The 26,689-nt window shown below is 38.3% G+C and overlaps 2 protein-coding genes across 6 annotated transcripts in view; both read right to left on the reverse strand.

Moving 5' to 3' along the window:
• Window positions 1–126: 126 nt before the first annotated feature.
• Window positions 127–15,591, reverse strand: ice2 (interactor of little elongator complex ELL subunit 2). 4 transcript variants are annotated; one of them, XM_047380712.1, is made up of 15 exons: window positions 15,466–15,591; window positions 14,259–14,360; window positions 13,799–13,983; window positions 13,581–13,700; window positions 13,359–13,493; window positions 13,080–13,196; window positions 12,639–12,798; window positions 10,583–10,764; window positions 9,676–10,489; window positions 9,418–9,587; window positions 8,742–8,871; window positions 6,039–6,123; window positions 2,841–2,891; window positions 1,886–2,129; window positions 127–462 (listed from the first exon to the last, which is right to left on the reverse strand). In XM_047380712.1, the coding sequence occupies exons 2-15, from the start codon at window positions 14,356–14,358 to the stop codon at window positions 334–336; spliced, it is 2,622 nt and encodes an 873-aa protein (XP_047236668.1). In that variant the 5' UTR covers window positions 14,359–14,360; window positions 15,466–15,591; the 3' UTR covers window positions 127–333. The 4 variants fall into 4 exon arrangements, 2 of the variants coding, with proteins under 2 accessions (XP_047236668.1, XP_047236658.1); XM_047380702.1 differs by having other exon boundaries at window positions 13,799–14,141; XR_007040540.1 differs by lacking the exon at window positions 127–462 and adding an exon at window positions 5,759–5,887 and having other exon boundaries at window positions 2,070–2,129; window positions 13,799–14,141.
• Window positions 15,592–15,943: 352 nt separating this feature from the next.
• Window positions 15,944–26,689, reverse strand: part of roraa (RAR-related orphan receptor A, paralog a) — a 279,737-nt gene continuing 268,991 nt past the window's right edge. For both annotated transcript variants that reach the window (XM_047385191.1, XM_047385199.1), the window contains one exon: window positions 15,944–26,565. In XM_047385191.1, coding sequence (XP_047241147.1) covers window positions 26,401–26,565 — 165 coding nt within the window. In that variant the 3' untranslated portion in view covers window positions 15,944–26,400. The remainder of the gene's footprint in view (window positions 26,566–26,689) is intronic.

Below are 26,689 nucleotides of genomic sequence, written 5' to 3' on the forward strand. Positions count from 1 at the left end.
CATAGTTTTAAGGTGCTCAAGCTCTGAAGTTTTCCCATGATAAAAGTGTGCTCAGCTCTGCGCCTTTCTCCTTACATTGCATCACTGAAACATTGCCATCATTCACATTATGAAGATTACTTCACACAGCAAGAAAATTCAAGTTTATTTATGTTCTGGTTTTACAAAACAAACTTTCAACAAAATACATATATAATTTTAACTAGTATGAAGAAAATTTTTTATACAAACACATAGCAGTAACCTCTCCCTTTCCTTTCTCTGCTGCAGAAACACTGGTCCAGCATAAGCTGAGCATGAAATGAAAGGATTTGGATTAAACGTTGAGGGCTTTTAAACAGACTTCTGAACAAGCTTTTTTATATATTTGTTACGTTTGGCTGAACGTTTTGTTTGTTTGCCCTTCTTCTGGACATTCGGGTTCTTCTGACCAGCTCTGCTGTTATCTCCATCTTTTGTTGTCTGGAAAAGACAGAACAAGATATTGGTGGTTGCATTCATTATAATCTGAAACAGCATTTACATTATTTCACCATGTCAAAAAGCTGAAATCAGATATGGTTTGATATTTTTATTGGTATGCAGAGCAAATGTCTCAGGAGTCAGCAATAATAAGCACTACTGGGATGAAGATATTCTTCATGTCTATCACGTTCATCTTGCAGTCGTGGTTTAACCTGTCTGATAAGCCTTTTCAAAACAAAACCTGAACAGAAACTGGACTTTGCTTTATTTTTGTTTTGTTTTATCTTCTCTGACTCACTGAATGTGCTCTCTGAGTCTAAGACAAGTGTGGGCAGTCCAAAGTTTTGTTTCCTCATTTTTTCCACCTGCACATCTTGCAAAAGTCTTTACAACCCCAAATTATTGCGATGTTTCACATATTATAGCCACAAACCGCTTTGCATTTTACTGGGTCTTTCTGGGATAGAACATACAGAAGAGCATCATTTTGAAGTTGAAGGAAAAAAATATATGGTTTTAAAATAATTTTTTTTTACAACTAAAAATCTGAAAAGTTTGGTGTGTATTTGTATTTAGTGCCTACCAGTCAAGATTTTATTGAACCACCTTTTGCAGCAATCACAGCTGCAGTTAGTTTAGGGTACGTCTTTACTAGCTTTGCACACCTAGCGAGTAAAATTGATGGCAATTGTTGCAAAATAGTCCATTCACATTAGCAGGAGAATAGGGATGTAATGGTACAGGTATCCGGTACAGTCCTGTCAGTTTGGTACGCACATGTACCAGACAAATACGGGCTGTCAAGTACATCTTGTACATTGGATTGTTTAAATATCAAAACAACTTCAAGGGTAACTTAAACCGTTTTTATTCTCAAATGTTTCCACAGTCCTAATAAAATCTAAACAGCATTGATCATATTCAAGTGGTTTTATTGTTTTATTGTTTATCCATCCAACCCGATTATCCTTGGTCAAGTCGGTTGTATAGTGGCTTTTTATTTTTTTCCTCTCTTGATTGAAGTGAACTGAAAACATACCAAACTGTGATTTTTTTGTACCGTTACAGCCCTATGGGAGAAGGTATTCTTAATTAGATGCTCTGTGAGATGTTCTAAGCTAGTTCTGTGTTCCAACCTAACAGTCCTCTTTGGTCTTCATGATGCTGTTTATTCACTAATGTTCTTGAACAAACCTCGGAGGCCTTCACAGAACAGCTGCATTTAAACTGAGATTAAATTACATACAAGTTGTCTTTTGTTTATCAACTTGGGGACTTCTTAGTTTTGCAATGTACACAAAAAACAAAACTGACAATGTAAATGTTTTTTTTACCTCACTTATGTACAACTAATTATCATCATTAAGTGGATTTTCATTTTACTCCATGTCCTCTTTTGGGAATTAAACCGATTACACACCTTTTGAAAGGTTTTTGGAGGAAATGTACAGGGAACTCTGCTGTGTTGCTGGTGGAACGGGAGGACCACAGCCGGATCTACAGGTATCCAAGGCACAGGGCACAAACTTGGGGGCTGGGGAACAGAGCTGTGTATCTGCTGCAGGTCGTACGCTCCCCGACTCACTTTTCCACCTGCTGCTTTCAGCAGTGTCACAAACGGCTCTCCAGCTTTGTGCACAATAAGGTACTGACCCTCCTCCAATCTGGAAAACAAAGAGAGGTCAGCGAGGCTAGTTTAGACAGAACCTTCACAAAGAAACGTGTTGTAGCATAGCAGGGATTTCTTTGCTTTGTTCCTTGGATGAGTGATTATCTGAATGTACGACACCTAAACGAATCAGAGGGTTGAGCAACCGATTGTGAAATTCTCTTAAAAAAAAAAAAAGGAGGCTACAGACTAATGTCGTAAGTTCTCCCTGAGGCTGAACGACTGAATGTGTGAAATTTCACCAGCTTGAACAGAGAAATACAGTGCAGTGCAAAAGTCTTGAATCTTCTGTTTCTTTGTCGTTTGCTTCCAATGAGCCAAGCTTTCTTAGAATCTTTTAAAAGGTGGTGTTCAGCAAGATTAACTGGGTTTTCTAAAGGCCTTCGAAAGTTTTTCTAGACACAATTTGCTCCAATTTCAGAAGATGGATCTAGGAAAAATACAGTTTAAAAGAAAACAACTTTAAGAGTGTTTTTAAAGCAGAAAATGCTGCCATAGTCAAGTAAAAGAAGTGGAAAAAAGTAGCGAGAAGCCAGTGAAATTCAACCTTAAAGCTTACATGGAGGTGTCGCTCCTTGGAAGCAAAATAAAAACTGAGAGGCTCAGTTAAATTGTTTGCAACTAACAAAATCATTACAGGTTGAAACACTTGCATTAAAATGTGAAAACTGCTAATCTACAAATTAAGGTGATGAGGATAACTTACCCAGTTAGCTTTTTCAGAAGGTGGTGCAAAATATTCAGTGATTTTGAAGGTCTGTAGACAGAAAAAAAAAAAAAAAAAAAAAGGTATAACACTTATTTTTCCATCTACTTTGTGTTCGGATCCTAATTTCAACACTGAGATGACAAACCCAGAGGATGACAGCTGCATGTGATACTAACAGTGATTCACCCACAATCCGCAGGACAATACTCTTCAGCCTAATTACTCAACAAGGTGATGTCACAATCATCATCAATGTGGCAACAGAGATAAAAAGAAGCAAAAGACATACACATCGCACACTCGGCTGGCTGTAGTAGTCTCTGGCAACGTTTTTGATTTAGTCACACCTCACACTTGATTCCCAGAGAGCAGTAAAGGTAGTGGATGCAATGCAACAGTATGTTAGTGGTTGTAGTTTACAATTTAAAATTATCATGAGATCTAAATTAAGTTATTACAGTTCCAACAAAAAAACCAGCAGCTGTGTTCTCGTGTATTCTCAAATCAGTTTAATCACCATTTCTTGCTGTATACACTCACCAGCCACTTTATTAGGTACACCTGTCCAACTGCTCGTTAACGCAAATTTCTAATCAGCCAATCACATGGCAGCAACTCAATGCATTTAGACATGTAGACATGGTCAAGATGATCTGCTGCAGTTCAAACCGAGCATCAGAATGGGGAAGAAAGGTGGTTTAAGTGACTTTGAACGTGGCATGGTTGTTGGTGCCAGACGGGCTGGTCTGAGTATTTCAGAAACTGCTGATCTACTGGGATTTTCAAACACTATCATCTTTAGGGTTTACAGAGAATGGTCTGAAAAAGAGAAAATATCCAGGGAGCAGCAGTTCTGTGAGCGCAAATGCCTTGTTGATGCCAGAGGTCAGAGGAGAATGGCCAGACTGCTTCAAGCTGATAGAAAGGCAACAGTAACTCAAATAACCACTCGTTACAACCAAGGCATGCAGAAGAGCATCTCTGAATGCACAACACGTCGAACCTTGAGGCGGATGGGCTACAGCAGCAGAAGACCACACCGGGTGCCACTCCTGTCAGCTAAGAACAGGAAACTGAGACTACAGTTCACACAGGCTCACCAAATTTGGACAATAGAAGATTGGAAAAACGTTGCCTGGTCTGATGAGTCTCAATTTCTGCTGCGACATTCAGATGCTAGGGTCAGAATTTGGTGTCAACAACAAGATAGCATGGATCCATCCTGTCTTGTATCAACGGTTCAGGCTGGTGGTGTAATGGTGTGGGGGATATTTTCTTGGCACACTTTGGGCCCCTTAGTACCAATTGAGTATCGTGTCAATGCCACAGCCTACCTGAGTATTGTTGCTGACCATGTCCATCCCTTTATGACCACAGTGTACCCATCTTCTGATGGTTACTTCCAGCAGGATAACGCACCATGTCATAAAGCACGAATCTCAGACTGGTTTCTTGAACATGACAATGAGTTCACTGGACTCAAATGGCCTCCACAGTCACCAGATCTCAATCCAATAGAGCACCTTTGGGATGTGGTGGAACGGGGGATTTGCATCATGAATGAGCCGCCGACAAATCTGCAGCATCTGTGTGATGATATCATGTCAATATGGACCAAACTCTCTCAGGAATGTTTCAAGTACCTTGTTGAATCTATGCCACGAAGGATTAAGGCAGTTCTGAAGGCAAAAGTGGGTCCAACCCGGTACTAGCAAGGTGTACCTAATAAAGTGGCCGGTGAGAGTATGTTCCAAGATCAAAATATCATTACTGTTACTTTGGGTCACAGTGTTTTCAGTAGCAAATACAGATGAGAAAATTCAATGCAGCTTTCATTAATCCAACAGGATTAAAACGGCTATGAATCATTTTACAGTTTATACAGTGCTTTGCCAAAGTATCCACATTTTTAGATTTTGCCACATTAGAACCATAAACTTCATTGATTTTTTTTGGGATATTACACATTAAATCAATGTTTCTCAACCCCTGGTCCTTAGACACCACTGTCCTGCATGTGTTACCTATGAAAAAGCCAAAACTGTCTCCCCTCTAATTCCAGCCCAGTTTAAATCCAACTGTTCTATAAAGGGTTGATCCACACACATCATCCTGAAGAACAAGGAACATCCCAACATTTAAACATCAAAATGAGCACTGTTCAATCCATCGCAGAAATAGTAAAGCACAACGGCAGTCTAAGAGATCCACAGAACTGACTGGTTGGGCAAGGATGGTATAATTTAGAGAAGCAGACAAAGGGATCCCTGGTAACTGCAGCTGCAGAGCTTAACGGCTCAGGTGGGAGAAGATTTCGACAGAACAGCTTTCACTTTGGCACTCCACAAATTTAGCTTTCAAAGCTAAACTCTCGGTTTGGGAGAAAACCAAAACAGCGTAGCTGGTCTCAGTTGACGGATGGAGCTAAACACAGGACAATTCTGGGAAAAAAACAGTTAGAGGCTGGTAAAGACCTGAGACTGGGGTGGAGGTTCACCTTTCAGCTGGACAACAGCCCCACACAAAGCCAGACCTATAATAGAATAGCTGAGATCAAAGCATAGCTATGTGTTAGAATGACCCAATCAAAGTCCAGACCTTAATCCAACTGAGCATCTGATCTAGTTGCAGGAACTAAAAGATGTTAACAGATGCTTTATCTAATTTGACCGAGCTACATTTAAAAATTTGTTTTTTCCTGTACTTCACAACTTTATATTGGTCAGTCACCTAAAATCCCAATAAATACGCTTTATACGCTAAAACATAGACCACATGTCCGCCATTTCCACCACATCTTTATTGATGGTTGCACTGACTTTAGAACTTAACACCTGTTTAGGAATTGAAATATTATAATGTTTATGAGTTCAAACACAAAATATTCAAATTGAATAAATTGGACTTCTATTTACCAGGTCTATACAGACCAGAGTAAGGCTGTCTGTAGAGCAGGTAGAACTGGATCCTCATCCCAAACATCTGATTAAAGACAGAACTTTCTTCATTGAACATGCTTCTTCATTAGCATAAAAGGGCAACTCCTGCAGAAACAACATAGACCCTATCTGACCCTCGCCTGTTAAAATAAGAACATTTTAAAATCTCAACCTCCAGGTCATGAGTAATGTAATCTTTCTGAGTGGATTAGGTTAATCTAATCGTGGTGCACACATCTGCTCCAGCAACACTCACTTGAACCCGCAGGAGATGTTCTGCATCCAGTCATCAGGCAGCTTCCTCAGCAGAGCAACTTTGGATGCGTGTGCATTGATGTGAGCTACAGGGCCACAGAGAGAGGGAAAAACAGTTACTGCTTGAACAACGACTGCACATGACTTACAAAGCATACAAAGCATGCGTTGCAAAGAGTTTTTAATCCCATTTTTGTTCCTGTCTGACTCCAACTGGTAAGTAGTGCTTCAATCCATAAAGCCTTCAGTTATGGAGTGTTTATAGAGCCTGCAACCACAGGTCTAAATACACAGATGGGGAATGCCACAAGACAGGCCACATGATGAACTAAGAACCACTAAGCAAAGAGGGAAGCCTTTTCTTAGACCTTTGTGTTGCACAACATCATTACCAAGGAGATGCGTTCTAATATTTCGTTAGCTGAAAAGTTACCACTGTTTTCTCTCTGACTGTTGTTTTTGTTATACAGGTCCTTCTCAAAATATTAGCATATTGTGATAAAGTTCATTATTTTCCATAATGTCATGATGAAAATTTAACATTCATATATTTTAGATTCATTGCACACTAACTGAAATATTTCAGGTCTTTTATTGTCTTAATACGGATGATTGTGGCATACAGCTCATGAAAACCCAAAATTCCTATCTCACAAAATTAGCATATCATTAAAAGGGTCTCTAAACGAGCTATGAACCTAATCATCTGAATCAACGAGTTAACTCTAAACACCTGCAAAAGATTCCTGAGGCCTTTAAAACTCCCAGCCTGGTTCATCACTCAAAACCCCAATCATGGGTAAGACTGCCGACCTGACTGCTGTCCAGAAGGCCACTATTGACACCCTCAAGCAAGAGGGTAAGACACAGAAAGAAATTTCTGAACGAATAGGCTGTTCCCAGAGTGCTGTATCAAGGCACCTCAGTGGGAAGTCTGTGGGAAGGAAAAAGTGTGGCAGAAAACGCTGCACAACGAGAAGAGGTGACCGGACCCTGAGGAAGATTGTGGAGAAGGGCCGATTCCAGACCTTGGGGGACCTGCGGAAGCAGTGGACTGAGTCTGGAGTAGAAACATCCAGAGCCACCGTGCACAGGCGTGTGCAGGAAATGGGCTACAGGTGCCGCATTCCCCAGACCTGGGCTACAGAGAAGCAGCACTGGACTGTTGCTCTGTGGTCCAAAGTACTTTTTTCGGATGAAAGCAAATTCTGCATGTCATTCGGAAATCAAGGTGCCAGAGTCTGGAGGAAGACTGGGGAGAAGGAAATGCCAAAATGCCAGAAGACCAGTGTCAAGCACCCACAGTCAGTGATGGTCTGGGGTGCCGTGTCGGCTGCTGGTGTTGGTCCACTGTGTTTTATCAAGGGCAGGGTCAATGCAGCTAGCTATCAGGAGATTTTGGAGCACTTCATGCTTCCATCTGCTGAAAAGCTTTATGGAGATGAAGATTTCATTTTTCAGCACGACCTGGCACCTGCTCACAGTGCCAAAACCACTGGTAAATGGTTTACTGACCATGGTATCACTGTGCTCAATTGGCCTGCCAACTCTCCTGACCTGAACCCCATAGAGAATCTGTGGGATATTGTGAAGAGAACGTTGAGAGACTCAAGACCCAACACTCTGGATGAGCTAAAGGCCGCTATCGAAGCATCCTGGGCCTCCATAAGACCTCAGCAGTGCCACAGGCTGATTGCCTCCATGCCACGCCGCATTGAAGCAGTCATTTCTGCCAAAGGATTCCCGACCAAGTATTGAGTGCATAACTGTACATGATTATTTGAAGGTTGACGTTTTTTGTATTAAAAACACTTTTCTTTTATTGGTCGGATGAAATATGCTAATTTTGTGAGATAGGAATTTTGGGTTTTCATGAGCTGTATGCCAAAATCATCCGTATTAAGACAATAAAAGACCTGAAATATTTCAGTTAGTGTGCAATGAATCTAAAATATATGAATGTTAAATTTTCATCATGACATTATGGAAAATAATGAACTTTATCACAATATGCTAATATTTTGAGAAGGACCTGTACAATACCGTTGCCAAACTAACTCATAAAAACTGATCTAATTCTAATGTAGCAGTTTCATGATACAGGACTATACTTACTCTTTGACAGTTACAATTTGAACATTAACACATATTAAAGATGGTTTGCACTGTCTGTGGGTAGTGTTTTGCATGCCAACTATGTAAATCAATTGCAAGGGTGTGTAACTTAGCACATTTAGAAAGGAAACCCTTTCTTTCTATTGGAGAGATGACATTCCCAGACCACGCCTACGCAAGTCAAGCACAAAAGAATGGAAGGAGTGGTTCCCTTCGTCTCAAGCTAAATGTAAGCAGGATGCAGACTGAACACATGCATTAGGGCTGCATACTTAAACCTCAAGCTTAGCTCTGCAAATTCCATCCTCTGTAATTAAAGACATGGCTGTAGCTATGGCAACAGAGTAAACTTCATAACTCGACAGCCTCAGCAGTAGTGTGAGTCATGAAACTACTATTCTGCTGGTTTGTGGGAGGATCTGTCTCATGGTTACCAATGGACACAGCAGAGGAGGAAAAAAAACATTTGTAAACATTACATTTTAAATTTTTCCAACACTTATTTTGAAGAAAAATTATACATATCGATAGATACTCCTTTTTTTAACCAAGGTGGGATGTTCCCCTGTCTTTGTTTAAGTGCTTTTACCAATGTAAGACACTGTGCTGGAGTGAAGCGATGTCTCTGTCCACAGCTGGCATGCCTCGCTGCTGGTTAGACATTCAACACCGTAAGAAAGCTGGTACTCCAACTTTGGTAAAACATGCACTGGCACATACTGTTGGGAGAGAACACAGTAGTCATTATGGAACTGTTATATATATTACAAGAAATTGAAATTCATTTATTTAAAAAGGGACAATGCACATCAGTCAACAGGAGTGTTGTAGCCTATCATGTAAATGTACCAAATTTAGCTATAGAATGTAATTTTCATCTGCAGTCCCAGACAGGCTGACTTTATCACGCAGGCAACATTTACATGATTACAAAAACCAAAGACATGCAACCAGAACTGCAATTGAATGGTATGGACTATTTATATTTTAAAATAGCCCAGTCAGTCTGTGGCAGTTGGAGTTGAGATTTGCTGTTTTGAGGCTCTGCATGCAATCTGATTGATATATATTTCCATTATTAATATATTTCAGATTTTTCCAATTTTTTTGTACATAATTGAAAAACATTCATGCATATTTTACTTCTTTCCAATTGTGTGCAACTTCGAGCTGGTCTATCATATAAAAATCCCACTACAATAGCAGTTACTGGTTGTAAAAATGAGAAAAAGTTCAAGGCACTTTGCATATTATTATTTACATACCTGATTCTGACTATTGTCTACTTTTCTTGTGTGGGTCAGAGAGACAGAGCTCCGCACCATCACCAAGAGGTCTTGCAGACTGTAGAGCTTGTAGAGCAGATTCCCCTCCACCGGAGCGTCATAGTCTAGCTCGTCTTCTGCGCAAGCCTGAAGGTTTTCTGAAAGTATTTCTGAGTGAGATCAATAAAAAGCAGTAAGTTAATAAAGTTCCATAAACACTGCTTTAACCTATCAAAACCAAAATAAATGGACACTAACTTTTGTGCTCTGTAGGATTGATGTTGACGAATGCAGATTCAGGAAGAGCAGCTCGATTGTCACCTTCCTCGTTCTGCTGTCTTTCCAAATATAAGGACACACACTGTTTAACCAGAGATGTTGGATGTGGGTTCAGCTGGGGCCCCACACAGCGGCTTGGGGACTTAACGGCAATCGCTGATTCATTGCCAGACTTGAACATGGCTGTTTGCATGCGCAGGATCTCACCTAGTTGATCCCCAGAAGCTTTTGCTCGTCTAGTGGTCTGTTTAGACCTTGTACCCTTAAAAGGCGGAGAGGGGTCAGTGTTTGGAGAGGTAGACTTTATAGGAGATGTAACTGGGGGGTCTGTGGAGCACGTTGTAGTCAGAGGTTCTGACTGGTTTGTAAGTGATGCTACTAATGAGCCAGAATCATCAATGATCAGCTTCTCGTCATCTGAATCTGCCATAAAAACTGTCTCTTCATCCCATTTGTGGCGAGAACCCTGCGATTCAGTCTTTAGTGACTCCGCCTCGCTCACAACCAGCTGACTTGATTCTGTTCTGGGGTTTTCTGGGGATCGAGAAGCAGTGTTAAAGTCTTCTTGTGAACTGCTGCTAGCTTTAGGATTTTCATTGGAAATATCCGACTTGACCACATCTGGAGTACTTGTAGCTCCACTACTTTCAGTCCGTTTATCCTGCTGACTCTTTGTCTTTTTGATCTGGGGCGTTTTAGTTGCAGTTTCTCCAAAGGTCTCCAGGTCAGTTAGGTCCACTTCAAAGTCAAGGCCACTGTTTTCGACAGACACGTAACCTCTCATGGAGGCTTCCTAATAGGGACACAGGCATCAAAGCATAATTAAAGAAAAGATTAAATAATTCAGACTACATCCCACGACATGTCTACCGTCTCATTGGCTTACCTGTGAGAACTGGTGCTCATGTGCAGGCCGCTCGGTCATTAAATGGAACACTTTATTACTTCCTTTTGTCATGATGGAGAGCTTCAAACTTTCTTCGTAGTAGATCTGACTCCTCTCTCTCACCGTCACTTCACGTTTCAGGAGAGGAGAGTCTATGTACACAGCCTTCCTTTTACTACTTCCTGTAAAAAAAAAAAAAAAAAAGAGTCCAATGATAAATATCCCCAAATAAATATAATTTGATAAAGCAGCCATGTTCTTTTTTTTGCTCCCCATCTTTGGAATAGACTTTAAAATATAATCAGTCTTTGTTCACTTCATATTTTTCAGTGTCTTCTTAAAATTACTCCTAAACATTTAATGCTTTATCTAGCCTTTTATTAGTGTCATCATTTAGTTGGTAAAGTAACATTCAACATCTTTGTTTTGAATTAGCTTCTGCAAATGTTTTTAACTTTCCTGATGCTGTTTTTACAACTGCTTTAGATTTGGTTAACACCCACACCTTGACCCAGACTATCTAAGAACAATGGGACCATCCTGGATGATTAAAAGCTTTATTATGTACTAAACTATTATGGTTATTATTATTATGATAAATGAATGGTGTCAAACAGCACCACCAAGAGGCCACTGAGTATCAATGCAGTTGCAGGACAGCATTGTGAAACCACTTATTTACAGCACAACTTTTAGCAATGTGGCAAAAGCCTTAAAATAAATCCATCTGTTACCTGTTACATCAGCATCATCCAGCATTGAACATTTTGTAAAAATCCACCTTTTAATTTGAGAACATTTATTCATTAAAGAAAAACATGAAATCTTTACATTAGGAAATAGTCATCAGTCATTTTCTACCGCTTATTCCATAGTGGGTCGCGGGGGAGCTGGTGCCTATCTCCAGCAGTCTATGGGCGAGAGGCGGGGTACACCCTGGACAGGTCGCCAGTCCATCGCAGGGCAACACACAAACAACCATGCACACACCTAAGGGCAATTTAGAGTTACCAATTAACCTAACAGGCATGTCTTTGGACTGTGGGAGGAAGCCGGAGTACCCGGTGAGAACCCACGCATGCACGGGGAGAACATGTAAACTCCATGCAGAAAGACCCCAGGCCAGGAATGGAACCCAGGACCTTCTTGCTGCAAGGCAACAGTGCTACCAACTGCGCCACCGTGCAGCCCTCATTAGGAAACATTTTTTTGCAAAACCAGGATTGCCTGGCAAAGATGTCCCGGCCCCTCCAACTTTTTATTTTATTACAATTTGTTACATTACAACCACAAACCTCAGTGTATTTTATTGGCATTTTGTGATAGACTCACAAAACTATAGTGGATAATTGTGGAGAGGAAAGAAAACCCATGTATGTTTTATTTTCTTTTTCATGATTTTCAAATACAAATCTGAGAAATGTGACATGCATTTGTATTCACCATCCTCTACTCTGATACGCCTAATAAAATCCAGTGAAACCAACTGCCTTCAGATGTCGATTTAGTAGTAATCGACCTGTGTTTGATAGAAGACCAGCATACATTCATCTGTCAGAAAACATTACTGAACAAACAGCATCATGAAGACCAAGGAACAAAGCAAACAAGTCAGGATTAACGTGTGTGTAAGTTTAAAACACTTTTAGTTTAAAACCAAATGTCCCAAGCCGAACATCTCACTGAACACAGTTCGATCAATCATATGATAATGAAAAGACTAGAGCAGAACTGAAAAACTATCAAGACCTTAAAATATAATAAAATACACTGAGGTTTTTGGTCATTTTGCCACCATGCACAGTAAGGATGCTGATAAGAAGGCTAAAAAAAGTTCCTAAGTGCACTGTTAGAGAACTGATGAAGTTGTCCAACATCTTTACCAGTGATCCAAATAAATGTGGACGTTTGTTGACTGTAAGGCTAATTTGTTCAGAAAAACTGTTTGTGTATTATCTGGACTATTGCTGTTCTTTAACACCCAATTCAGACGGGGTAATATGTGAAGACTTTTTGCAATACAGGTACACATAACATCTTAAAGCACTAAACGCACCTTTTCCTGGTGTTACTTTTACCAAAACAGGCAGTTCCCATTGGTCCCCGAAGTCGGGGCCATGGTTGTCCAGCAGCCTGACCAAGGCATCTCGGGTCAGACAGACATGAGGTTCATAATAAGCACACAGTTTTTCAACATTTCCATCGCTGCTGATCATCTGTGGGGTAAAGCAAGAACAAATTATGACACTACTGAAACAAATACAAGTGTTGCTGTTTGATAATTGGATTGTCTTTGTGCAACACAGGATCTTTCAGAAACAAAATTTGCACCGGCTCAACAAAGTAAGACAAAAGCAACCCCTGGTGTCCGTTTTAAAGACTGCAGGAGCATAAAAGCAGTTCACAACCAACATTCAGCCATGAATTCAATTACAGCAGTAAAAACATCTCTGCTTATTCTGCTGCAGCAATTAAAAGAAGGGAGACAATCGCTCACAGCATGCTTGTCCTTGGCTTTCTTAGCTGGAGGATTCGCTGATGAAACACTGTGATAATCGGATGCAAGCTGTGCATCAGCAGGCACCATCTTGTGGTCGGTTATATTCGCAGTGCCCTGGAGAAATGATGGGTGCAAATGTGGAAAGAGACAAAGTTAATCAACATGAGGCTGGTTCTGCATTTCAGTACTTGAAGTGAGAAGTTTGTATAATGAAGGAAGACAATGAAATTTACAGTTACAATCCAACAGTTGTGGGATTATTCAGGAGTATATTACCATTGTCAGCAGCTGTTTCTCAAATGTCAGCACCAGACCTGGATTAAACGTTCCTCCTGTCAAACTGGTCATTTCATGGATCTGGTAGAACTGAGGAAGTGCCTTAACAGACTCTAAACATGCCTCAAAGAACTCCTAAAACAAATTTAGATTTTTTTTTTATTACTCTGAATTAAAACCACACAGTGAAAATCTGAGGTACAAACCTTGACATACAAGTACCTCTGTATACTGCATAGCTCCTTGTGTTATAGAATTGTAGTCATCAGCACATATTTTAGCAACATCCTGCAGGTACCTCATGAACTGCGCCACTTCATTGTTTATTCGCACCAGTAAGTTCTGAAAAGGCACAAGTTATTGAAAAAAATATATGAATGTCAAAACAATAAAAAAGGTCTAAAATACCTTTAATTACAACCAGAGTAGAATGCATGTACCTTTGGAGGTCTCCTGGTCTTCGTATTCATCAAATAACCCATATAGGTTTTCTGGTCTTTGCTGGACAGGCTGGACATGCAGGGATACGGCAGCCTGGGTTCAGGAAAGGCAACATCTACCTCCATCTCCGTCTTTATCCTGGAATTTCTGCCTCTCTTGCTGTTTTTTGGTGCCTCATCATTGCCTGCAGACAGATCATCACTATCACAGCTCTCCCATCTGGACGCTTGGCTGCCGACGCGACGGTTGCCTTTTAACTTTGCATCATCTTTTAGGGAAGGAGTGCCGCAGTCTTCTGCAGCCCCCGCACATCCTTGTTTTGCACTGGTATTTTCTGCAGGACTACAAATAATTGTGTAAAAATGCATCAAAGAAGCACTCACTAGTTAACCTTAATACAGTGATAAAGTGCACCTGAAGCTGTGTATTAGCTTAGAAGTTATTTTCTGGCGAACAAACCTTTGAAGAAAGGCCCAAAGTTCCCTGATGTTTGGTGCAAGCAAATATTTGTCATAGAGGTCTCTGGTGAAGAAAGGGCCGTCGGGGCCCGGGTCATCATCCCTGATTATTGAAGAACATTGTAAATATCATTAAAGGCCCTAACTGGTGAAGTAATCTGCAATTCCATAAACTGCTGTTACTAGAATACAATAAACGGTTAATACTTTTGTGTAATGGAGGAATCTTTTTGAATCCTCCCCCCTTTACGATAAAGCTCCACTCAGTTATGTACAGAGGCATATTCTTAATAAATTAGAATATAACAAAAATTATTTCAGAAATTTAATTCAAAACAGGTCTCTCTTGTAAATAAGAATGTTTGTCCAAATTAGACTTCCTGTATACATAGAGGTTTAATAATGAAAAAAATAAAACTCAAAGAATCCAGATTTGTTACACACAGACTGATACATTTAAAGCATTTTTTTCACTTCTCAATCTCCTCTTAAATGGGGTTTGCTTTACAATCTTCTTAAGGCTGCGATTGATATTGTTGCTTGTGCACCCTTTTCTATCTTCCACTTAACTTTCCATTAATAAGCTTGGATGCAGCACTATGTGTCAGTCAGTCTCTTCAGCCTTTTGGGGGTTACGCTCCTTGTGGAGGGTGTCCCTGCTGGACAACTGCCAAGTCAGCAGTGCATAACATACCATTTCTGTAATAGCAATCCTTCAGTTCATTAGCTGAAAGCCATAATTATCAGAATGACCAGAAATAAACAGTTAATTCAATTTGCTTGAGATGAATGTTTACTGCATAAAGAAGTTTCATTTTTAGATGCACCATAGCATTAAAACTCATACTTGTACTGTTTTATTTATTTCATATCACGTTTGGGTCCTGTTTTTATCAGCTTGTAATAATAATCTGTAATACAAACAATGGGCACGTCTTTTCGCTGGACAGGCTGAGTTTGGTTGTGTTCATTCAGCTGCCTGTAAAACACACAACTGTCTCTCCTCTTAGCAGCTTTGCTTTATCTCCAGCTCTCCTTTCCTGTCCCAGTCTCAAACTGTTTCCCCTGGTTTTATAAAACCGTAAAAGTAAACAAGCAAGATTTTGTGATGACTAAGTTCAGCCCAACTGAACCAAGACACCGTGGAGATGACCTCCTCCGGCCGTCTCAAAGCCCCGGCGGTACGACCGAGTGACAACGTTACTCACCACAGCAGCTCCATTGTTGTCACAGTCGGAAAAAACAAGGTAGGAGCTAACGAAGGCGGTTAGTTCTGCCACTGAACTTCATCATTGCCTGATAACTGTTTGTTTGACAGGCGACCTTCCTTGTCGGTTAGAAATATAGTAGCATTATTGTGCTTTGTGCGCATTACTGTCCCCAGTGGACATAAACTGTAATTGAACTTATATATATACAACTTAATATTTTTAAGGTAATGCTTTATATATATATATATATAAATTAGCTCTTGAAACATATCACTCTATATGTAATAAATGTATATACACAAGTTTACATGTTTTTAACTGACCTACTAAAGTAAAGGTTTTGATATCCCAATTTTATTGAGATGCAAGTATATTATCATGTATTATTGTAGGTCTTATTAGAACGCTATGAACCGATTAATTTTTAAAGAGCAAACAAAGTGAGAGAGATGAACAATCAGAGGAGAAAAACAAAGCCCATTATAAGCGGTAAATTTTATTATGGGATAACAGCACATAAAGCACATCTAAAATCGATGTGTTCAATGTACTTTTAATAAAGGTAATATTAAAGGTACAGTTTCTAAGTACAATATAACAACATTCATATTAGAATGAAAAGTATTTAAAAGACAACATTACATTTCTTATTCTTCTTTACATATGTATTTACAAAATGAATCAAAATACTTATTTTCATATTTAAGAATCAGACAAGAAGGAGCAAAACTACATTTGTGAATTAGACTACCTGCTAAAGAGAGTTCAAAAGAGCTGGATAAAAAGGTTCATGATCAACCGTCGCCATTTAAGATCAGTAGCAAACGTGTGACTTAGAAATCTGTGTCAAACACACACTAGTTTGGGCTTTTTCGATTTTTTTTTCTTTAATTGCTTTGCAATGAAAAAAAAGCATTGACCCCCTGCTCCACCCAACTTTCATGTGTGGAGTTACCCCAAACAGACTCAGCCCACAATGAACACAGAACATTAAAAAGAACCAGATGTGCTGTACGCTTGTTTTACAAACACGTACAAATACAGAATATACAATGCATTAGCAAATCTTCTGTTTGCAGTGACAAAAAAATACACCACAAACAGAAAATGCAGAAATGTCAGGTTATTTTTTTTTTTCATAATCAAACAAATATATATTAAATGTGCAAGTGATCATTTCGGGTAATAAATTATCTGCGAGCTTTTATTGACCATTTGAGATCAACATGGAAAAGTTAAGGTTTTCATGATATAACAAAAGGAAGTGTCATGAACATCCTACCAATACAGCTGAACGTTTTTGGAGATTTGGAGATCAGATTTACTATAACTGATGGTAGTTGTAAGCTCAAAAAGTCTGCATCTGAAATCAGAATGTGCTTCAGAAAGGAATTGGTACATTTATGCAACAAGGTTATTACACCTTTTAATTTTTTTTACATCCCCATAACAGATTGGTTTGTGTTTTAGTTGAATTGTGTAGAATAAATGAGTATAAAGTTGGAAAGTATTCATCACGGTCTCTTTTAACAAAGTGTTTTAGACTGTTCAGAGCAATGGCATGTTGGCAGGCCAACCTTGATTTCTTCTCCAGTATTTTACCTCCCTCCAGCACATGTCTTGTACTGCAAACAACCTCAAACACAAAAAGGCAAGAGCAAAAGTTTAACACAAGTAGCTTTTCTTTAAATCTAAATAACAGACTAGCTGTTTTTACATTAAGCTAATCATGATGACATCCTTACTCCTGTTATAAAACGATAACATCAATAGTCTACATATGGAAGAATATCAAATTATGTAAATTAGTCTACAACTTTATCGCACTGCTGTTCACCAAGCCTCATTGAGATCTCTAATGCATTACATGGTAAAAAGTGATGAAAAATTCATATTCCTTGCAGGAAAATGGAGTCATTCATTAAAACAGCATATTTTTGCTTCAAGCCTACAACAACAGTTCTGCCTTGTATGAAGAAAATTGTACAAAGTAAGGTTTTTGCAGTTGTTAGGTACCCACAGATTTCTGCTCAGTTACGAAGACTGATAGAGAGATCTGTCAGATTTTTTGGTTTAACTGATTACTGAAGGACATGGAAAGCAAATGGTACATCCAAGTAAATTAAAAGCAATTTAATTCAAAACATAACACTGTTTTATATGTTATGTATTCATTCATAGTTGTTAATTGAATCACTCTTCACTGAGTGATATACTTCAGACGTTTATTTCTGTAATTGACATCTTGCAGCTAATGCAGACCAAAAACTCAGGTAAGGCAAATCTGATGTCTCTGGCTCAGAAGTGGCCTAACACAAAGAGTACAACAGTTAAACCTCATGTCCTGGATATGCCTGCGTGAGGTGGTTGTTAAAGCACTGACTCCACCCAAAGTCAATGTCTTAGCCTCCTCCCAGCTCTGGAATAGACTTTGCTTTGCAGTCCGGTAAAAGATGTGCTTATGTCGGCTGCTATCCTTTCATTTAACTTTCCCTTAATATTCCTGGATATGGCAATCTGTAAACAGGCAGCTTTGTAAGCAGCTAACATTATCCTTCCTTTTTTCATATTAAAGTTTTACCTTCCACTCAATTTTTCATTAGTATTCTTGGATACAGCTCTTGAATAGCCAGCTAGTTTAGCAGTTAGCCTTGTCCTTCCCTCGTTAGCAATAAACTTATCCTTCCTCCTAACTTTCCAATAATATGTTTAGATAGAGCACTCCATGAACAGTTAGGTTCTTTAGCAATAAAAAAAATATCAATAGAAATTAGCTCTTGAAACATATCACTCTATATGTAATAAATGTATATACACAAGTTTAAATTTTTTAACTGACCTACTAAAGTAAAGGTTTTGATATCCCAATTTTATTGAGATGCAAGTATATTATCATGTATTATTGTAGGTCTTATTAGAACGCTATGAACCGATTAATTTTTAAAGAGCAAACAAAGTGAGAGAGATGAACAATCAGAGGAGAAAAACAAAGCCCATTACAAGCGGTAAATTTTATTATGGGATAACAGCACATAAAGCACATCTAAAATCGATGTGTCCAATGTACTTTTAATAAAGGTAATATTAAAGGTACAGTTTCTAAGTACAATATAACAACATTCATATTAGAATGAAAAGTATTTAAAAGACAACATTAAATTTCTTATTCTTCTTTACATATGTATTTACAAAATGAATCAAAATACTTATTTTCATATTTAAGAATCAGACAAGAAGGAGCAAAACTACATTTGTGAATTAGACTACCTGCTAAAGAGAGTTCAAAAGAGCTGGATAAAAAGGTTCATGATCAACCGTCGCCATTTAAGATCAGTAGCAAACGTGTGACTTAGAAATCTGTGTCAAACACACACTAGTTTGGGCTTTTTCGATTTTTTTTCTTTAATTGCTTTGCAATGAAAAAAAAGCATTGACCCCCTGCTCCACCCAACTTTCATGTGTGGAGTTACCCCAAACAGACTCAGCCCACAATGAACACAGAACATTAAAAGGAACCAGATGTGCTGTACGCTTGTTTTACAAACACGTACAAATACAGAATATACAATGCATTAGCAAATCTTCTGTTTGCAGTGACAAAAAAATACACCACAAACAGAAAATGCAGAAATGTCAGGTTATTTTTTTTTTGTAATCAAAAAAAAAAAAAAATTAAATGTGCAAGTGATCATTTCAGGTAATAAATTATCTGCGAACTTTTATTGACCATTTGAGATCAACAGGGTAACAAAACTTCCCAGTTTCTACAACAAGGTGAGGGAGGACATCTATACATTAAAACCCTTTCAACAAAATGCACCAAATCAATTGGAAACAACACAAGAAGAAAAACAGAACATTTTTAAGCAAGTGAGGGTGAGATTTTCTTCTTATGTAAAAAATACATTGTCACATCAGTACACATTTGGAAAATAAAAAAGGACAATCAAAACCATGTATGCATTTTGTTACACCGAGAGGCACTCAGTGTGATACTTTGCTTATTGCGAGCATTATCTTAGTGATATTTGCTACAGAGAAGAGGAAAAAGGTTGATTTTTTGTCATCAAATGGCAAATCATTTCATATCTGTTTTTTAAAAACACTTTATGTTGCGCAATAAATAAAGAAAAACACACCACTGGTCTCAATAAAAGCGCTGTTTCAGGGTCGTCAAAACATACAGAGGCTTGAGTACCACGTTCCTACGTCAAATAAGGGATGATACAGACACACGAGGTAAAATAGTTAGCTTCTTAAAAACCTGACGAACTACAGCCTCAGTGAGTGGTTTTTCTTACAATCAGGAAAAAGAAAGAAAAAATACAGCTTTTTCATTTTGAATATCAGGATTTCTCCACAAAAATCCAGAAAAGCAACATTAAATAGCTTTTAAATGAGCAGATTCTAGTTTTGCTATAAGCCAGAAGGAAATAAGTGCATTATCCCAGAGCAAGCACACTGATACAGGTACTGTCTGGGTACTTTTTTTCTTTTTTACCACTATCATTTTTATTATAATCATTATAATTCGTCGAGTCCTAATATCAATAATACATTAATAGGCAATGAAATAATTGAACTAGATTGGGCGGCCAGGCTTAGGAATCAATACTTGGTTCACAAAATTAACTTACCTAGCACCACACATTAGGGCAACACAAAATAAATGTTAGCACACCCCTATCTCTATCAAACTAATCCTAAAGGAGGGAAGCAAAGTAGAAACGTCTTCATCATACAATATGATGCAATCGATAAACATATAAATATTTTCACTGGGTAGACCTTAGTAGCAGTATTTTCCTCTTACCTATACAGACAGAAGTTACAAAGCTACCTTTACACAAGTGATCAATAATTATAATAATAATAATATTAAACATGATGAATAAAAACAGCCGAGAATGAGGAAGAGAGTGAGAAAAAGAACACGTATAGCAATACAGGCCATGTCAAGTTCAATGTTCTCCACCTGGGAACTGAACTGGTCAAATATACAGATGAGATGTCCACAAAAAGAGAAAAAAAAAATGTCTAAAGAATTGTGATAAATAAGAGGGTGTATTTACATGCAGATGCACTAAAGAATGAGAAATTATACACCGACATATATTATTGCTTGACATTCAATTATGGCTAAAGGTTGCATCTTTTCTTTTTTTTTTCCTTTTCAAACTATTGTGTTTAAACATAATTTTAATCTTAAAATCTTATCACATGTGCTTTGGAAAATGAGTTTATTAAAAATGCAATGATGGATTCATAAGTCTGGGTTTACAGCGGGCGCTGGCAGTTTTCAAGCTTGACATAATGCCGGCATTCACAATCAGCAGTCATGGAGGGCTCTAAACAAAATGCCGGCTTTTTGAAAGGGTGGAATTTATTTCAGCATGCATTGGCCCGACCGATACAGCAGGAAAAGCATGTTTTTGGAGCTGTGACCTGCTCTTTATTTTGCCCCTCCAAGTGTTTGAAAACCGCTGAATGGTTGAAGGCGTTATGTCATGCTTTTTTTAAGTTTTTTTTATTAATAAATAAAACAAAACAAAACAACCTATACTGAATATGGATGGATCCAGCTCAGCAATTCCAAAACCTTTCCCTTCTTCAAAATTCTTTAAAAATAAAACCAAAATCTCCTCATCCACATAACCCTGTTCCTCTGTAATTATTAAAGCCTTGTCTGGTTTTTTTTTTAATATTAGTCACACAATGTAAGAACAAAACACATATTTATATATACACACACACACACACACATACAGAGACTATTGCTTTTTACAAACAGACAACATAGAGACAGAAGGAACAGCACATTTTTACTGTATACTACACACAGACTAAATAGCACACATAAACAGGAAAATCTAAAGAAAAAAAAATGAGAAGGACCAGTGGCGGTTCTTGCATGTATGCTGCCCTGGGCCAACAACTCCTTCTGGCGCACCCCTCCCGGCCAATTAAATGCAGGGAATTATCTGAGTTTCTGGGTTGGGATAAAATGCAGTGCATTTGCATTTTTTTATCTAGTGCTTGTGTGCCCCACTTTCAAATGTTTCCTTGGGCAACTGCCCATATCAAAAACCGCCACTGAAAAGGACATAACATTTTAGGCATAGTTCACAGATACACCCAAGTACTAGTGTGTTTGATGACTGTTTTCTGTTCTCCTGTCTCTATCTCAACCACACCAGCACATGCGAAGAGAAAAATTCAACTGAAGGGGTTATTATTACTTCTTGGTACAAAAGTGTAAACATACTAGATGGATAGGGTTAAATAAAAAAGGGTAATAACGGCAATGTAGAGACCCGTAATTGCAACACAAGGCATATTGCTCGTAATATTTTGTAGAATGCATCACAGAGCCACTAACTGGGCTCACCTTTTTGCACTTTGAAACTGGCAGACCTTAGCTGATAGTGTGTGAGAAAAATACTTTGTAGTTATGCGAAAACGCATTGAAAACAAACCATTTCGAAGGAAAGCAGCCAAATCCTCTTTTTAAATTCCCGTAACAGGAACTGCAAAGTTCAGTGTGCTATGTCAAAAAACTGGCGCGTCGAGCTGCTTCTCGGGCCTTCCCTGTCCACCTCCCTGAGCATTCACACCACCTCCTTTCTATGTGCTGTTCTTACGGGGGGGGGGGGGGCACAGACATCTTTCACAAACTTGGATTGTCTAGCATTGCTCCAGACTGGGGGCAGGAGGGGTTGTTTTGCTCGGAGACTGAGGTTAACTAGTCGTATAGAGGGCTTGTGCATAATATCCAAAGATAATTGGACCATAAGAACAGGTACAGCAGTTCTACAACAACCCAAACACAACCGATTCAGTATTGCATAAGAATATTTTGGTTTTTCTAACAAATAGGGAAATTATTTGTAAAGACCCTGATGACACCATCTGAAATCAAAAAAGGTGTTTTTTTCTTTTCTGATAGGAAAAGCGTTTTGTGCTGAAAAACTGTAGTTTGTAAATGTGATGGGATTATTGTTTGGGTTTCTTGGCTGAAAGCTCTTTACAGTTAAAACCAAATATTTACAATCTATAAAAAGACACATAACCTTTTTTCCTCACTATCTGACAAGAAATCAGACTAGACATTTCCTGTTTTAGGTCAGTTAGGATTACCCAAAGTATTTCTATTTGCATAATGCCCAAATTATGAAACAAAAGTTAAAAAGAAATATTTTTTTTTAAAGTCAGACGTATACATACATTTCCTTAATATTTGGTAGAATTGCCTTTTAAACTGTACAACTTGGTCAAACGTTTTCAGTTTCTTCTAGAATCTTCTCTCAATAGTTTGCTGGAATTTTGGCCCATTCCTCATGTCAGAACTGGAGTAACTGAGTCAGATTTGCAGGCAGTGTTACTCCCACAAATTTTTTTAGCTCTGCCTGCAAATGTTCTGTGATACTGAGATCAGGGCTTTCCCAATCCAAAACTGTTGCTTCAATATTTCCACATAATGTTCTGTCCTAATGATGCAAACTATATTTTGATAAGTACACCAGTCCTTCATGCAGCAAAACACCTCCACAACACACTGCTGCCACTACCATACTTTACAGCTGGGATGATGTTCGGAGGCGTTTAAGCTTCCCTTTTTCCCTCCAAATGTAACAATGGTTATTATGCCAAAACATTTTAATTTAATTAGAGCACAGGTTGTGTCTGTCATTATTTCGACCTTTAGGAAAACAAATAAGGAAATCCTAAATTATTTAAACAGGAAAAGTTTAGTCTGATATAAAGTCAGACAATGACTAAAAGTTTGTATGTTTTCAACAAAGTGTAAATAAACATCTGGTTTGAACTGTACATCAGAAATGTGAACTCAGTAATACATTTTTTAATTCTAATTTCAACCACTTCCCATGAAAACATCTCTGAAACAAAGAAAGTAAAAATTAACTAAACACGATGAATACAAACAAATGTCCTCTCAAACAGAAAGGCGAAAGAAAATCAACAATTCTTCCCTGAGGGGTGACAGCACAAGGCATTAACGTCTTGTGCAAATTGCACGGCAGAGGAATGATAGTGTGCAAACAGAAAAATGAAGAAACAAAACTTGATTCTGTTTTACAGTTGCTGACAAATGTATTAACACGTTTTGCTGGGTTTTCTAAAGGGATATTTTTTCTTTTCTTTTTTCTTTTAAGATATTTCAAGAAGCTGCTACCGAGATTGCTGGAATGTCTTCAGAATCCATTCTACATTTTAATCAGGTAGACTGGAAAGCGGAAGCAACGACTACAGTTTGGCACGACCAGGGTTTTTTTTTTTTTTTTTTTTAACCACTTTTTACCACCACATTGACAAGAAAGACACACTCAACAAAAACAGAAACACAACAACAAAGCATTCTGAAAATAGCACTTGTCCTACTGTTTTTCCATTTTTCTTTTATACTTCCCCCTCCTAACCAAACAAACAGCTGGTCTTAATTATTGCAGGGATACAGTTAAGTGCTACCTGACATCTTTTTTCCTCTCCCTCATCCTCTTTCGTGGGTTTCTTAAACCAAAACGAGTTACAAAAATAGAAGCTTTACTTCCAGACAAGGCTTTTAATATTCACTTTCCCTTCACTGTTTTCTTCTGTGTCCTCTTAAGCTGCTGCCAGGCTGAGGCTATGGCAAGAAGGCAAAAAGTAACTCATATTGAAAAAGGAAAAAAAAAAAACACCTTTGACAGAGGCTTGTACAGTGCTATGCAAAACGTTTTCATACCCCTTGAACTTTTTTTTTGGGTCAAGTTACAAACTTGTGGCACATCAACAAAAAGTAATGCATATAATGCTGACTCGAAAGAATAACCTTTCAAGCTGTGTTACAAAAAAGAAAAATCTTAAAAGTGCGGCCTGTTTTTTTTCTTAAATCAGATTAATTCACTCTAGTTAACTTCAGAAGTCACCTAATTACTGAATAAACAACCTAATCTAATGTAAAGGCCGTAGAAGTTTTTTTTTTAGAAAACAGTGAACAAACAGGATCATGAAGACAGGTCAGGGATAAAGTTGGGGAAAAGCTGTTGATTTTTATTAAATGTGGAGGGATTAAAGCTGTTGTTGGAAGAAAGATGTAAAATTTCTCATCTAATGACAGAAAGTTTCTCTTGTCTGATGAGACCAAAATAACACTATTTGGCTAAAATGTGGAAATAGAAATGTGCACTAGACTTTCAGACTTTTTTGTGTAAAAACATAAAATGGGAGAAAAACATGCATCACTTTCCTTCCCCTTCATAATTATTTACTATTTGTGTGGGCCCATCACATAAAACCCCAATAAAATACATTCAAGATTGCACCAAAAGATTGTTACATGATAAAATGTTCTATTCGGTAAGTTCAAGGGGTATGAATTATTTAGCAAAGCACTGTAGGTGTGTTTTTAGAGTATTAAGAGCACCTCTGCCTTACGTGCTTGTTTTATTTTTATCTTCCACTAGGTGGAACAGTTGGATTACAATCTCAATGTGTTTTCTACACTATGACCACATGGGGAAAAAAATATTTTTTGTGTTAAACATAATCTATGCAGTCTGTCAAACAAGAATTTAAATCCAAAGCTTAAACATGTATATAATATATAATAACCTGCAAATATCTCGACCTCAAAAGTTTTTATAATTTAACAGTGTTTAACATACGTCATAAGGGATCATCAGAATCCTAATTTGTGTGTGCATTGTCACTTAAATTATGCAGTACACTTGCAGTTGTTGCAGAAAAAAGAAGTGCCTTTAGTTTGCCTCCAAATCCACGCCTCAACGATCTGGGTCCTGCAGCCGCATGGGCTATCCTAACAGAACCCCCACCCTCCGAACACTTTCAGACCAATACCATCCGTAGCTCCCGAGAGTAACGTCTGTGACCATGATTCAGCTTGTACTTCTTGTGCACATGCAACACATCACTAGGTAAATATACAAGTCTTAAATTAAACAAAGGTGTAAATAAAAGTGCCTTATCAATTCAACAATTAAGAATGGTCTAACTACTAATATCATACATGTTATTTAAAATAGATTCTATAAACATTATTTTTTTTCTGTATAGTAAGTACTTATGACCATATACCCTGTAGTACATTATAAAACAGGTGGAATGGAGCCTTTTCATTGCGTCGGTGCCACGGGCTTCTTCAGGGCACCTGTCCAGAGAAGGATTAATAGCAGATGGCCTTACATGATTTTTACTATGCAACAATGGTGGATGGAGTCCTTGACAGCTAAAATCATTGCGTTTTTATAAGAATTACCAGAATTCTAGATTTCTTTCTTTTTTTTTCCTTTTCAAACGATTGTCCTTAAGGAGGTGTCGATTGCATCACCATGCCGACGGAACCTCTCAGTAAATTGCTGATCGCTGCTTCCAAAACAAAAACAAAGAAAAAAAAAAACAATTTGGAAAAATGGCTGAACTTGACCAAAGTGTGCACATTTCTTAGGTGCCTTTATTCATTCTAGGGATTAGGTATTGTAAATATGAAAGGTTTGTGTTTGTGAAAATACTAAAAATTGTTTAAGGAGTGCAAACCTGGAGGATAATACTGATGCGGTCGTCTTTTAATTGTTGTTTATTCTTTTTCTCGCACATCATGATAAAGACAAAAAACACTGGTGAAATTTTGTTTTCTTCCAAAAAGGTGCATAAAGGGGCCAAGTTCAGCCAAACAGAAATTATTTGTTCCCATCTCCTCTTCATGTCCCGCTGGGGTTCTGTTGCGTCTTCCTCTGAGACCTTAATTCAACTAAACCTTGACAATCACATCCCCATTGCCCTCCCCCCTCCACTGCAAAAAAAAAAAAACAAGGAAAAAAGTTGCCATCTGTCTGCTCCGGTTTTGTGCAGGGCACCAGTAAAGTGTCTCAGATTCCTCCTCCACGTTGCCCCCACGTTGCCCGTAGATGGGTGTTACCCATCTACGGGCATGGACTGCTCAAAGTCTGATCCGAACAGCTCCTTGTATAAGGGGGGGAAGTGGGCACGCACAATGTCTGGGTATATTGCTTTGAAAGCCGTGAGCTTCTCTGTATGCCTACTGCACAGCGCTCGCAGTGTCGACACTTTGCATATCAACTGTGGGGAGAGAGAGAGAGGAGACAGGCTGTTTAGATTCACGACAAGGCAAGGACATGGAGCAATTGTAGTGAAAAAACAGTCCTCCCTACAGTTCTTTCTCTCCAACACGGGGCAAACAGAC

This window comes from Girardinichthys multiradiatus, chromosome 2 (genome assembly GCF_021462225.1).
Source record: "Girardinichthys multiradiatus isolate DD_20200921_A chromosome 2, DD_fGirMul_XY1, whole genome shotgun sequence".
Lineage (NCBI taxonomy): Eukaryota > Metazoa > Chordata > Actinopteri > Cyprinodontiformes > Goodeidae > Girardinichthys > Girardinichthys multiradiatus.